This window comes from Plectropomus leopardus, chromosome 5 (genome assembly GCF_026936395.1).
Source record: "Plectropomus leopardus strain MGB_pleo_1.0 chromosome 5, ASM2693639v1, whole genome shotgun sequence".
Classification (NCBI taxonomy): Eukaryota; Metazoa; Chordata; class Actinopteri; order Perciformes; family Serranidae; genus Plectropomus; species Plectropomus leopardus.
Genome location: NC_142180.1, coordinates 31,808,313 through 31,823,871, shown reverse-complemented (window position 1 = coordinate 31,823,871; position 15,559 = coordinate 31,808,313). Strand labels below are relative to the sequence as shown.

Here is a 15,559-nt window from a genome sequence, read left to right as displayed (position 1 = left end):
CTGTTAGGACAAGACTTTCTCCATTGGAATCCTTTTCATAATGTTTTCAGACAAGTAGAATGTAAATCTGAGCCTTTCAGTGGCAAAAACAAGCACTTTTAGTGGGCGTAAATTGATAGTGCGGACATGCCCCAAGTGGTTACAATACAGCCTGATTCACAGACATCCATACTGGAACACTTTAGAAATTTGTCTCCAGTAAACATGGAAAAATTGGACTGAAAATGTTCCTTTTTAATATTCGAAAGTTTTAAAATGCCACTTAAAAATGCTTTTTTATATTATTTATTTAGAATAAAAATCGTAATGAAATAGTTTTAGACAATTGTACATGTTTTTGTATTTAGCTGGTATTTGTGTTTCATTTTGATTGGATGTTATTCTTGCTTATTTGTAATGTGTGACAGTTGTAGTTGTGTACTTGAGGTTATTGACGATGTTTATGCTGCCCCTTTGGCCCGGTCGCTCTTGAAAAAGAGATTTCCATCTGAATGTTGGGTGTGAAAACTTTGAATGTCCATATTTCAAAAACACTCATATAGCAGATAGAAACATATACCTCCAAGGTCATACTTTATAGATAAATCTTTGATGTGTCAAATAGTCAGTGATGACTCAAAGACAAATTTCGCTATTGTCTTCCAGGCTTGGCTGGACGCACTGGAGGAGCACTCGGCTTACAGCACACACTACTGCTCCCAAGATCAGGGCAGCGAGGAGGAGGAAGAGGAGGAAGTGATGTCACTCGGGGAGCTAACAGACTCACTACAGGTGTCTGTAAACAAAAAAAATCTGTAATTAACATGTCAGAGTGATGATCTGTAGTGTTGTTCGGCGCAGGGTCCTCCCAGCTTGCGCTGCTTTTGCTCATCTCCTCTTCTCTCTCTGAAATCAGGCAGCGGAGGCCAGCCAGAAGAAACTGGAGAAGGAGGTGGAAGCTTTTCTCTCCATGCTGAAAAAGGACGGGCTGGCAGAAAGTAAAAGCTGTTATTTCATTGTCTATTAAGTTTTTCTATATACTTTTAAATATATGTAACAGATGAGAAGCATTGCAGAGTGGAAATGAAAACCGTATGATTAAAATTATAGGCAACATCAAGCAGATTTAAATGCATATTGATGGAATAATGTCATAATCCTCATAATTAAGAGTCTGCACCATCTGTGTCTGTCATTAGAGGCTCGCTGTGCTCGTTGTTTGTATTTTTTCTAAAAGCATGAAAAAAAAGAAACTATAAGACTTGAACTGATGCTTCTGCTTATTAAGCAGCTTGTTTGACTTTTTTCTTTTTAGTCATTACCCCTCATAGGTGCATTTGTCCCCACAGGTTTTCCATCTGACATACCGCAGAAATTGCAGGAAATCTGCGAGTTGTCCAGTGACACCAGTTCAAGTCTCAGTGTCTGTCTCAGCCTCCTCTCCAAACAGGAAGGGGTAAGTGTCAGCATCCCAAGACTTATTTATGTCTTTAGTTTTAATGCCAGTTGGCAGCTGTCAGTCATTTTGTCCATTTTTACCATCAATTATCAGTACGGGTTGGCATATATGCTTGCTTAAATCACATAAAAAATATTTTTGGGTAAACTGTTGTAATAAATACAGAAATAAAGAAATTATACACAAATAAAGAAATAAAGGTTAGGACTTCCTACCTTAATAATATATGGACAAAAAATACACAAACAAATCATTGTGGTTGCCTTAAAATGTAGAAACAAATTTATCTATACATTAATTAATAGATTTTTTTCTGTATTTATTTATAAGTCATTTTTAGTCCTCTATAGTAACCAGACATTGTTTATGCAGACACATAAATATCAAGTTTTGCAAGTGTAACTCTGGGCTGAGTAGGAAAATATGTGTATGTATTATGTTCTATGTTTTTTTGAGATAGGAGTGACCTGACCCTTAAAGAGAAGTACAGACTATAAATTCTGTAATCAGCAGGATCGTAACTGTCCATGACCCTTGTATTTCTTTAAGGAATAAGAGGTAAAAACAGAGCATGTTTCATAAGAAAGCAGCAATGTATTTCACACCTCCTTGTGAAAGCAGCTCAGTGGAGTGCAGTGATTATAAGCTGTCAGACGGGGTTTCTTTGTGTGTTATTCAATGGATTTGATTGTAATGGAAGGATTCAGTGGATAGATTACATACATCCCTGCTGAAAGAAACATAGATGGCACTGCTTATAGCTCATAACAAGTGCCAACCCTGTACATTAGTTTCATCCAACAAACCTTCAGAGAGCAGGGGCACAAAATCCCCCAGAAAAAAAATGTCCACAGCTATACATTCGGGGCCAGATACCAGAGAAGAGCTGACCGAGGGCCCTCGGCTGTGGGCACAGACCCCGCAATCTCCCTGCTGGTTCTCTGGCAGAGGAGCAGAGGACGGCCTGGGTCAGTGGGACTTGCTGGAGGCTGTTTTGGGAGTCTGGGATACAACCAGGCAACTAAGAGTCAAGCTAGGACCTGCAGAGCATGCTAAAGGCATTACCGGGGCTAGAGAGCCGTCATACCAGGTGAGAGGAGAACAGGAGCTCGCAGAACATGTTGGAGAACCACAGAGAGGCCAAGGAGTCTGCAGGGCTCACACCACAGCCGAGTGTCAGCTGTCATCTGTCCTCCAGTGTCCACACACTCCTTAATGTGGAGCCTCCAACATGCTTTGTGTGCCCTAACTCTTCTCTTGCCCGCTGTGATTGCCTCTCCAGCCCCAATAAAGCCTCCAGATTGCAAACAAAACCTCTATGAATAGTTTATAAAATGTGATATTTGGGATAAATTAAACTGCATTTACATGGTGATTTGCATAATAAGATCCTGGCTTGTAGCGCAGGAGGCTCTGCCCTCCTTCTGTGTGACTTGTAAACTTAAAGCTCACAGTAATTTAGTTGAATATTGAACTTGGAACTCATGCAGGCATTAAGCAGTGAAATGACATTATGTATACATAAACACAAAAGCAAACAGTGATGAGCGACGTTTGACTTCACTGGCTACATTCCCAGAAGCACTCTGGTTCAAGTGCTGTCAGACAAACAAACAGCACTCAATAAGGGAAAGCCATATGCATAAAATGCCCTATAGTGATATTTTTGTGATGTAAAACATTTTCTAGAAAGTCAAGTGAGAAAGTGTTTATAGAAAAATCAACTAGCTGGGAATGTCTGTTTTTGACTAATACCTGACAAATGAAGACGTCATCACACTGATGCAAACATTATAAAACAAGAATAAAGCTATATTCACACTATGAGCAACAATGCAACAGTATTACCAGCTCAATTATCAGCGAGTCGCACTGGAAGAGTTATTCAAGCACTCGTTACCATAGTTACGTGTTCACGGGCTTTTGTGTGTCTGCTGCTTTTCAGAAAACACCTCGCTTGAGCATCATCTTAACTTTGTATTTAGTCATAAAATGTGTTGATCAATGTCTGAGCCCCATTTTGCAATAACATTTTATAATAATAATAATAACTTTATTTATATAGGAACTTTAAAAAAAGATTACACAAAGTGATAAAGTGATAAATTGATTTACAAAGTGCTTTAACAGACAACGCAAAGGCCAAACAGAGAAAGGTCTCGAAAAGTCAAACACAAAGGCAAGAACAAAATGCGAGCACAAGAGGTCAACAAGAATAAAGTAAATAGAAGGAATAAAAGTGATAAAAACAGGCAAACCTCAAAAGGCATTTAAAGTGCTTAATTAATATTTGTTAAAGAAAATATAAGAATAAAAGCATTAAAAGACAATAAAAATAATATTATAAATAAGAAATTTTGCTGCCTCATTGCATACCCGTGTGCATCGCAATGCACATAAAGCTAGTGTCAGCTAACTGAGCCAATATAGAGCTAAAAACAAAAACGGCTGATGCTTTGATGCTTCATGACTTGTTGTCACGAAAATTTGAATCGCTTTTCTTGGCTTGAGGAAAGTTTTACAAATTTAAAACTTCCATGGCGGCTGCGGCTCAGAGGTAGAGCGGTTTTTCTACTAATTGTAAGATTGCTGATGCGATTTTATTAAAGCTTAAAGTTCTGTATTATTAAGGACATGGTGTTTTGAGTGACAGGCTTTCTGCAGATAGCAGGTCCTCAGTCAGTTCCACCCCACCCTCGCTGATGGACCGCTCCATCCTCTTGTACAAATGTGGTCATTTTTGGCTCCAAAAATCCAATATGACGATGGCCTAAATACCAGATTTAAGGCTTATAAAAGGAGTCCACAGACAAATGCGCGACTACATTCATTATAAAGTCTATGAGTCATCGGCTGTGCATCATGAATGTAAATCCATGCAATAGCTGCTGAAATGTCTCAGTCTGGACCAAAGCGATGAACAGACAGTGTAGAGATATTTGCATCATCTTTTTGTTTATGTCTTGTCACCCACTGAAATGCTCAGTGCTGCTTAAATCCTTTGAAACCTGAGGAAAGTGGCTTGATTTCTGACCAAAAATGGGAAGCAACAAAAGAAAAATTATCCCAAAAAGTAGCAAGAAATTAGTTATAAGTAAAATTTACATGAAAATTTGTAATAAATAAATAAATTAAATGAAATATAAACAAAATTTAAAAAGGAAGTAAAATGACAAAACAGAATTAATTTAATTAGAAGTATAGTTTTTCCCAAGCTTTTTTCTTTTCTTTTCCTCCTAACTTTTTAAAAAATAATTTCCTAAATCTACTAATGTTCTGCAATTTGTGAAACATCTATTACCAAGATGGCCCTTTGCCCATGTTTTTTTTTAAAACAAAAAATTACACAAATTGGCTCAGGTTTAAAAGGTTTAGATACTTGTGAAAGGTACCTGAAAGCAGAACAAGAAACATGATGTCACTCCAGGTGTCAAAGGGTTAAACAGTGGAACCGAATGTTATGCATTTGTGTATGCATATGTGTAAGTCATGTAGTGTGTGGAAAGTGCATATATGTTTTTTTTTTTTTTCTTGACTGGATGGGTGGCATATGTAAGAAGAAGATGAGACTGAAGTTAATCTAAAGTAACAAGGAAACAGGAAGTGTGGGAAGATAGTTTGTGTGAGTCACTCTGAGTAAGTCTGTGTGCTGCAGCTAAATATAAAGCAACGTTCACTGATGATGCATACATTTGGGGCGGGGGGGGCATCAAAGCGGGCATATCTGATTTTCATCATAATAATTTCGTAGGATGTAACACAAAACTTAGTTTTCCGGCATTATCAATCTAAGAGTGACAGTGTTTTGTTTTGCATAATGGCCGATTAGAGTTTGTCTTCATTTGCAGCACTTTCTGAACCAGAATTTACTCTGAACGTCACATCAGAATGAGAATTAGTCTCTGTCTACTCCCTGCTGATGGTTTAAACCGATATGGAGTGCCTCTGCTGCTTTTGATGCACACTGCATTTGATGTTTGAATGCACACTTGAGTATCTGAATATGTAAATCAAGGGGCGATCAGCCGCACATGATAATGCACAGATTTCATCCTTTTATACATTCTCCCTTTTCATTTGTGGAAAAACAAAGACATGAATGAAATTGTTAAAAACCAAAGCCTTAATTATTCAAATCTGTAGGAATTGGTGAAAGTCAGTGTCAGTTACAATGTGTTTTTTTTTCTTGTCCTCTTTTGTAACAAAACAAGAATTTCTGTGGGATCTTTAGAAGGGACAGCACCACTGGTGTTTCCAAAGGCTGCCAAAAAAAACATTTGAATGATCCTAGTTGAACAGCCAGTCCAGTGCTTTCAGGGTTTACACCTGGGCCGGGCCTCGAGCGCTCAGCTGTGCAGCCTTTTGAACTGCGATCTGCGGAGGCAGAGCGCACGATAAAAGGCACACAGGATCTCAGAGCTCTCACCATGAATAAGCCTGGTCTCTATAGGGAAAACTCAAACACGTACTGTATATCTCGGTTTGCATTTGATGGTATGCAGTATGAATGAAACAGCAGGGTCTGCAGAGGAAAGATACTGAATCATTTCCAGATCCTGCAGTGCTGGTTTGCACTTAAAAACACCTGTGTGGGTGTCAAGCAGCAGGAATTTCCTCTTGAGTTCAGGATGTTGCAATGATGCAGAGCGATGTGTAGTCTGTCATTACACAGCACTTCACCTTGTCTGTTCCAGTACTGGTTACCATCTTGTGGATGGTAATTTTCCCCCAATTTTCTATTTTTATTCCTCGGCGCCGGCGTAAGCTGAGGCCGGAGGCATTATGTTTTCAGGTTGTCAAAATGTACGTATGTCCATCAGGCCAGCCAACTCTTGTGAACGCAACATCTCAAGAACACCTTGAGGGAGTTTTTTTGCTGGTATGTCAGTAGGGAATCAATACTGTGTGCTCAGAGCTGAGCTGTGGCTGATTTAACCTATTCTCATACCCCAGTAAGTTTTTCATACATTAGTAAACTAACATGAAACTACAACATGAAGGGATGTGTTGCAGCCTCTTGCAGCAGCTGTAAACTGAAAAAAAACAATAATTTAATTCACAGGGCCAACTGCTGGCAACTTTGAAGGATGAATTAAATCCACACTCGGAGAAAAGAAAATGTGTCTGACTGTCAACAAAAACCCAGCCACATGTAGTTCTGTCTGTGGTGGAAACGCTACGCAGATCTAGCTTATAGTTACCTCTTCGTAATACTTTTGGCTCCAAAGGCACTATACTAAAAGCCCTTGGTGGAAACACAGTTAAACTTTCACTTGCTAAACATTAAGCTCATTAGAGTTTGGTATTCAAAGGTCAAGGTCACTGTGACCTTGCATCCAATTCATTCTCATGAGCGTAACATCTGAAGATGGCCTTGAGGGAATCTCCTCAAATTTGGCACAAATGTCCACATGGACTTAATAATGAAGTAATTAGATTTTGTTGTCAAAGGTCAAGGTCACTGTGACTTTGCACTTGTCTCATTATTGTGATGTCAAGAACACTTTGAGTGAATTTCTTAGTTTTTGGCACAGTCGTTCACTTGGATTCAATATTGAACTGATTAGAATCTGATGGTCAAAGGTCAAGGTCAGGGTGACCTCATGAAGTATGTTTTTGACCATAATTCCAGAGATCATGAGCTCAAATTTCACAGAAATATCTCATAGGATATAATGATAAAGTTCTGACATTTCATATTCAAGAGGTGAAAGTTCAACTGTGACAGAATAATGTTCCACTTTTCTAGCCATTAATCAACATCATAACTCAGGAACAACTGATTGTGTAGATCCTCTGTGCTGCCGGGGGGAAGCTGCGTGTAAAGCTTTCATGCTTTCACAGACATGGATGTAAACTGTAAGTGCAGCTTGACTGGTGTGTGGAGACACGCTACTGTGTGGCGGTATTTTGAATTTGTTTCTTTGACAATCCTCTTTTTTGTCGTTACACTTAATGTTCACACATCTTTTAGACTATCAGTGGAGACAGATTTTCAGCAAGGTGCAGCTGAAAAATGAGCACATCTTCATATTATCAGCACTAATGTCTTGTGTAAAAAGGAGGTTTGGCTAATGGTTTATATCTGAGTCCATTACCCGTCATTTGAGCCTCCCTCCTCCACGGGAGTCATGTTCTCTGGCAGGCCATTTGAGTCGGCGACGTCAAGGCAGCTGTCCTCCATTACAGATAAACACGGCTCGTCCCTCTCAGCTCCATCTCTGTCTCTCAGTGTGGGCCTGATAATGATGGACGGTGCAGGGGGGGAGGATCAGTCAAGCAACATGTTGTTTATTTGCATCACAGCTATAGTCAGAATAAAATTTTAGAAGCAAAAAAACACTTTCTCAGATATCAAATGTAATAAATGAAATTGTTGTGTTCATTCATGTGTTTCTATATGTGATTAGTCTCTTTGTGTGTTTGTGTGTGTGTGTGTGTGTGTGTGTGTGTGTGTGTGGGTGTGTGTGTGTGGCGAGCTCAGGTGCGCACTCTGAAATTGGAGCAGGAGGTAGAGAAAAATAAGATCCTCTCCGAGGCGCTACAGACTCTCGCCACGGAGCACCACGAACTTGAGCAATCTGTCGTCAAGGGATCTTCACCGCGGAGTGCCCTCAGCGAGGATGAGTTCCACGACGCCGTGTCTGGTGAGTTGACAAGTTATCAAACACGCTCAGGAGATGCAGGAGATTCTGTGACAAGCTCCCGCTCACACTCACTGCTCTGTCATTCACCTTTAGGACACTGGAATACTTTTTCCTGCCTCTTTTCCTGCAGCGTGACGTAAGCGCAAGTGTTGCCTGGTTGTGTTGAAATGACTTGTAGGCTTTTCACATGAATGAGTGTGTTTTGGGTGTGAGAAAACCTGTATGGTGTCATGACATTTAAAACTGACTCATGTCTGAGGATTTTTTATATTCCAAAAATTGCTACAAAACAGAACATTCTTAGTAGTTTTGTTGATTTTATAACTATATATTCAGACTTCATGTGTAATAACAAGTTTTTATCGAAGTTGATGCTTTTGTGTTGATTCCTTAGATAACCAGTTTTATAGATAGAAGGAAGATAACAGATGTATCTAGTCTGACCTGCATAGGAGCTCTCTTTCACTGTTGCAGTGAATGATTATGAATGACTTTTTTGTTAGTATATGAATATTTTATAAGTTTGTGTCTTTTTGTATTTTTTTAGTATTTTTTTTATTTATTTGTGTTAAGTAATTAATTTATTTATTTAATATATTTTAATTATTTTCTTTTTATTTATTTTCAAAGAAATCAATTAAATTATAAAAACATTTTTATTATCATTTAACCATTACTTCAAGAGTACAAGACACAAGTAATCCTCTTAAAGCAGAAATGAGAAAAATTTCACTTTATAATGTTTTTTTTATTTTGTTTTTTTTTTTGTTTGGGATTTTTTCTCACTCCTGCTCATTTATGCAGTCTGTTTATTATAGGCTGAATGGTAGTGGATTTTTGAGGCCGGTACCAATGTAGATATTTGGGAGTTTAAAGTCAAGTCAATTATATTGTTATATATTGTACAATATAATCCATTAATATAATCCTTAAATCCATTGTTTTCGATGTAAACGTGCAGAAGGAGCACTCAAAAGTAAGAGCGATGCCATCGCAACACGCAATCATTGCCAAGTGCCTGATTTGCAGTTTGTAACACCTGCGTCCTGAGATAAACAAAACAAATTTAGGAATATGCAGCAACGTGCACCTCATCTCATGTGATAAGGAGCAACCAATCACAGCTGGTAGATATCTTCCCATTCCTCCATAATTATCAATCTATGATGATTATGGAGCAAAAGAGCCAGAGCTTTATAATCTCTTCCATGAACAATATTTTAGGCGGATTACACATTTAAAAAACAACACTTGGAAGAACATCAGCTCCAAACTAGCGATTTCTAAGTAAGTAGGCTCTGATTCAATGCTGGTTATGGTTGTCGGCAACTTCAGACGCAGCGTGTCTCTGCTCTCTCCAAAGTTGGCACGAAGAAGCCACAGGAGTAGTGTCGTCCAGTAACTCACCTGGCAGAGCAGGTGTCCAGTGTACAAAGGCTTGTGCTTGTTGCAGCAGCCGTGGGTTTGATTCCAGCCATGTCATCCCCTCTCTCTCCCCCTCTCACGTAAAAAAGAAAAGTCCTTCCTAAATTGCTTTTATATTGTGTTATTGTTTGCATATGGCCCTCTGCTACAACACAGTATTGCTGCTGTCTGCTCTATTTGCACTTTCTTCTTAAATTTCATATTGCACTTTACTGCATTAATGTTTTTGTTTTTGACTTGTATTGTTTTTGTTTTTATAATTTTTATGCCTCAGGAAGTGCTCCCTGAATTTTGTTATATTGTTGTCATACCCTCAATATAATGACAGTAAAGCTACTTGGACTCAGATAAAGGCGAAAAGCCAAAAAATAATCTTAAAAAAAAGAAAATAAGCACAAGAGTAGCTTCTGGCACCACATCTCCTGTTCGGTGGACGATTAAAGACACGGCATGTGCTTGTTTGTTGTTGTTTTGTAAAGAAAACTGAGTGAGACATTTGACAGCTGAAAAATAAACTTTTCACTGTTCTTGGTTGACAACTTTTCCAAGATTATCTCAGAAAAATGTTAATTTATGGAATGACATACTGAATACACTGATACTGAAATGTGTGCATGAAGCTAAATTCGGCTGACATGTCAGCTAAGCTGATCTGTCTAATTGCTATCATGCATGTGTGGACACTGACTTTATAATCAGACTATAAAAGATGCAATGTCTCTCTTTTTAAATAAACACAATCTGATTTTAAGTCCATTAACTGTTCTTTTTACCATCCCTTCTTACGACCTTTTTGATCATTGCACGAATTGTCTCCATTTGTCCGTCTCAGATTCGGACTCGGAGATCTCCCTGAGCGGCTTTGAGACGGTGGCCAGCCATTCCTTTGAGGAGGACGAGGAGGAGGACGAAGGCTCTGTCATGTTAAGCAGCCCTTGCAGCAGCCCCACCAGCATGTTGCGGGAGGATCACCATGGCGACAAAGACGAGACTCAACCCAACGGGATCACAAAGCATAGGTCAGCGGAGCTATATGCCCTCACAGTTTCCTAAATGGAGTGCTGACCCATATGCACTTTTATCCACCTTTCGTCAAAAGAAACAAACTCAACAAAGGGCCTGTCTCTTCGTAGCAGACCGTTATTGCTACAATTTATTTTCTGGCTGAAATATATCAGATACCAGTGTGAGCCTGTTATATTTCCAAAACTGCTGTGAGAGCTCTGTTTTCTCAACGGTCTTTGTTTTTCATTTTTACGTCCTCCCTCGGGTCTCTGCACTTCGTAGTGTGAATAATTTAGAGTCAGGGTGAAGGAAACAGAAAGAGTTGTATTGAAAGAACTGAGCTCTGTGTTGGAGCTGTTAATTATTGATAAGGTCACAGTGTAATGCAATAATCAGTCTGCAGTATGATCCCATGTTGGCTAATCCCTCCCGGCAGCTATGGAGTGCAGCTCAGACTATTTGGGTGGATTTCAAATTTCATTATTATATTAAACCCTCTTGGTGTTTTTTTTCACATGGCGTAAATGCCATTTTCCTGTCATTTCAAGTCTATTATCCAAACCTTTAATATAGTTTGGCCCGGCTGTTCTGTTTTATCTGTTAGACTTACAAGATATAAGTGCCGCTGATGGATGATTCCCGGGCTGTTTACCACCATTGACACTGGTGTTGATTGTCTCTCTGGGCTTTGTTCCAGTATGTCACACAATACATTTCAGACCTTTGTTGACTATATTCACTTAAATAAGATATGACGCCTGCAGCTATTATATGTCTGTTGGGACATTAACTCTAATGAAAAGTGTTTGTTGTTAGAGGTCAGTGCGTCATACAAACTGTATAGTAGTAATACAACAGTGTGTTTTTGTGTGTTTTTATTCTAGGACCAGCTTACCTGCACCGATGTTTTCAAGAAATGACTTCAGTATTTGGAGTATCCTGAGGAACTGCATCGGAATGGTGAGCACGACGTTCATGTATCGTTTTTATTATGTATGTTAGCTGTATTGTTGACAGCTGTTTTCAATGTAAAAGCTGTACAAACTCACTGTACAAAACCTGCTAAGCATCAAACAGCACAGACAGTGCTGGAGACCAGCTGGTGGTGATCAAAATGAAGCATTAGCTGTTAAAGAGACGGATATTTCCTCAAGCAGCTGGTGGAGACCAAAAGCAGGGCTAAAAGAGACTGAATATTCAACGTAAATGCATCAAGTGGACAAAAATACGACTAAATTAAAGATTATGTTGCACCATAATTACATATGTGATAAATAAGCAGCTGCTTGCAGATTCATTCGTTCATGGCTATGGGTTGCTGTACTGTTAAAACTGCACAACTTGCTGTCTTTCATACTAAAAGTTGTGGTGGTTGTGGTTCTCACACTACATGACACTCACTACAAGATCTTTAACCAGGAGGACACAACTTTAGTCCTATCACATATGTAACACAAACAGCAAAGTTCTTATTGTTACAGGCGAGCAGAGGATAAAAGACCTTTACTGCAGCCAGTCACCAAGGGACGACTGAAATGTTTTGACCTCACTTTTGGGGAGTTTTCATGTTGTCCATCTTTATTTTAAAGTGTATGATTTAAATGTTTTGCCAGCTAGATATCTGGGATTTGTCCCCGATCCATCAGGAGTCCATAATTTTGCGTCTTTGAACAATTCACACGAAGCACTCGAGCATGAATGCCAATTTGGCTCTGATCTGGTGCTTTTCTATGGGAGCTCCAAAAACTGTTGGCAAGTGAAAAATCAGAGTTTAAGTCGTTTAGTGTGAACCGGGCATGACAATTTGGCGACATCAACCCTCAGAGGTGATGATATGTCAATGGTGTGTTCAAAGCTTGTTTCTGCTGCCCACCATTGGCCCGAAAAATCAATTTTTGCAAGATTAAAGACACAAAAAAATCAGAGGGATTCTAATCATGATAAAGTCATTTTGGCAGGTAGTTTTTATTAAAGTGTTATGTAGGATTTACAGGATATATCTTCAGATTGAAATAGGGACAAAGTATAGAATACTTTGCTTCATAATAGTATGAAGTAGTATGCATATATATACATGTAATTTCCTGAAGAAAGGCAACAATTGCACAGAATGGCCTTGAACATGTTAAAAGTTATACCTGCTTAACATCAAAATGTAAGCATTATCATTCTTTTAACGCATTAGCATTGCATTAGCTTTCTCATAATGCCTCTGTGCCTAAGTAGAGTCTTACAGAGCCGCTAGCATGGTTGTAAACTCTTAGTCTTTGTGTTCAACAACTTTGTCTCAGAAACATGAAAGCAGTGTGCTGAGCAGCGTGTACAGTGTTACTGTGTATGTTTCTGTACATCCAGATTAGACCATGAAAGAGTTCAAGCACCATAATCCTTCTATGGAATGTCAAAAGCCTGTTTTTCTTATTAATTATTTCTAAAGCTTTGTATCTAACAACAGATTCACACAACATTTACATTTATTCATTCAGTAAAAACCTTTGCCCAACGTGACATGCTCTACAAACGACAAACGAATCATCTCCTTTGGCAACACTCAACATAAATATGACACTTTCAAAGCATTGCTGGGTGGAGGGATTTTCTCTCTTTGATGAAACCTGCTCCTTCGACTCCTCTTCATGTCTATTTTAGGAACTCTCCAAAATTACAATGCCGGTGATTTTCAACGAACCGCTCAGCTTCCTGCAGCGTCTGACAGAGTACATGGAGCACACTTACCTCATCCACCAGGCCAACGCATCCTCCGACTCTATTGAGAGGATGAAGGTAGAACGCTCTGTAACGTCCTGAATGTTTTAGCAAATTACTAAATTGTTTCAAACTCAGCCAAATTTAAACCGGATTATACATTTTGAGTTCAGTGTGTCTGATTTACGTTCATCTGCTGTTGGCAGTGTGTGGCTGCGTTTGCGGTGTCTGCTGTGGCTTCTCAGTGGGAGCGAACAGGTAAACCCTTCAACCCTCTGCTGGGAGAAACTTATGAATTGGTCAGGTGAGTGGGAGCATGCAGCACATCTTTAACACCAATTACATAATAAATACTTGTCCAACCTCTAACTTTCCCACTTTGATGCTTGCTGACTCTCAGAGAGGATCTGGGCTTCAGGCTCATATCGGAGCAGGTGAGCCACCATCCTCCAGTCAGCGCCTTCCACGCTGAGGGCCTGAAGCAAGACTTTGTGTTTCATGGATCCATCTATCCTAAACTCAAGTTCTGGGGCAAGAGTGTGGAAGCAGAGCCGAAAGGCGTCATCACGTTGGAGCTGCCCAAGTAAGAACTTCTAGCTGATTATAAAAAGATTTCATCTCTTTTCCTAAAAACCATCAAATACGCACTTGTTACATCACTTAAGGGCATTTATCAGACTTTACTCTTTATACAATTTTTGTCTCATATGCAGACTTTAATTCATTGTTTTATCTTTTAGGTACAATGAAGCCTACACATGGACAAATCCCACATGTTGTGTTCACAACATCATTGTGGGTCAGCTGTGGATTGAGCAGTATGGAAATGTGGAGATCATCAACCACAAGTAAGAGGACAAAAAAATCTACAGTCATTACATTAAGTGTTTGCACATATCTCACATATACTTATGTAAAGATTAAAGAGTTTTTCATATGTATCAAGTTGAACAAGTCTTACGCAGCTGATATAAACATTTTGAGGAAGTTTTTAGGAAGTTTGAGCAACAAGGAGGAAAGCGGAAGTCTTGTATGACTCAGCCAGTAGAGAGTGAGAGGATAAAATGCTGTATTTCTCTTTTTTTTTCTCACTCAGAACTGGTGAAAGGTGCTGCCTGAATTTCAAACCATGTGGCCTTTTCGGCAAAGAACTGCACAAGGTTGAAGGGTATATTCTGGATAAAAGGTACGGCTCACACTGACACACGATGTTCCGAAAAGTCATTTAGATAATAACAACTCTTTGATGCAAAAGAAATTACTATTCCTGTCTTGTATGCTGTGGGGAATAGTGGACACTGAGTTATTCACCTCTGTGAATACTCTTTGCACATTGCAACATGCAGTATCAGTTATCAGTTTATCTGGCCGACGCTCTCAGAAACACATTCCTTCATGCTCCTACTCTGTACAACAAATATGACTCAATGAGCTGTTTAAATATGCTTCATTTGTAAGTCAGTACCAACAAAGTTAAGTAGGTTGCCTGGGATCACTCCCCTGAGCAACTTTCAAAGTTTAAATGTGACATCAAAACTCATTAGAAAATTAAATCACTGTGCAAATCATCTATCAACAATTCGCACGATTAATAATTCATCAGCATCAGAGCCAGCTCTTCAGGGAAATGGGCTTTAGCGCTAAATGAAAGTTAAAGGAGCCGTTCAAAGATTTAGAGGTAGATATGGTAGATAATAATAATACAAGTAATAATAATATAATAGCTACTATTGTAGCCAATGCAAAAACATGAACAAGGGCCTTTTAATAAACGGCTCATTCCAAGGTTACAAAGACACAACAATACTTACTTTCAGGTGATTACACACTAAAGAAAACATACTTTATTTATTATAAATTACATTTTACCGATATATCTCCTAACAACAAAGAGAGAAACTCCCGCACACTTTCTCGCTTACTGCTGACATATTTAGTGAGTGAAAAAAAAACAACATTTCAGTCTACCAGAGCTTCATCAGGTATGATGGCAGTGTCAGAACTTTTTTCATCAACAATTTTTTCATCATCCGATCAAAGGACTTCTGAGACTGATGACCACCTGAAACTGCTTTGCATCATCAGCCAAACATTAGTTATTTTATTTATTTATTTTATTTATTTATTTATTTATTTTACCATAAATCACAACCTCAAATAATCACAAGACACAAGCATGTGAACAAATACAGTAAACATCAAATACCTCATTCAGCATCCATGCAGTCAACAAAAAGATAGTTTACTCCTCCAGGGACAAAACACAATTAAGAGAAAGACATTTGTTAAAAAGCTCTAAAACAATTTTGAAATTTAAAAAAAAAAAAAAACACCTAGA

At 38.7% G+C, this 15,559-nt stretch overlaps 1 protein-coding gene across 3 annotated transcripts in view; it reads left to right on the top strand.

The window, feature by feature from the left end:
* Positions 1 to 15,559, top strand: part of osbpl1a (oxysterol binding protein-like 1A) — a 34,650-nt gene that overhangs the window by 12,923 nt on the left and 6,168 nt on the right. For all 3 annotated transcript variants that reach the window (XM_042482998.2, XM_042482992.2, XM_042483004.2), the window contains 11 exons: positions 646 to 771; positions 896 to 977; positions 1,329 to 1,435; positions 7,923 to 8,085; positions 10,343 to 10,529; positions 11,400 to 11,475; positions 13,165 to 13,299; positions 13,428 to 13,525; positions 13,622 to 13,804; positions 13,962 to 14,069; positions 14,318 to 14,407. In XM_042482998.2, the coding sequence (XP_042338932.2) occupies positions 646 to 771; positions 896 to 977; positions 1,329 to 1,435; positions 7,923 to 8,085; positions 10,343 to 10,529; positions 11,400 to 11,475; positions 13,165 to 13,299; positions 13,428 to 13,525; positions 13,622 to 13,804; positions 13,962 to 14,069; positions 14,318 to 14,407 (1,355 nt within the window). The remainder of the gene's footprint in view (positions 1 to 645; positions 772 to 895; positions 978 to 1,328; positions 1,436 to 7,922; positions 8,086 to 10,342; positions 10,530 to 11,399; positions 11,476 to 13,164; positions 13,300 to 13,427; positions 13,526 to 13,621; positions 13,805 to 13,961; positions 14,070 to 14,317; positions 14,408 to 15,559) is intronic.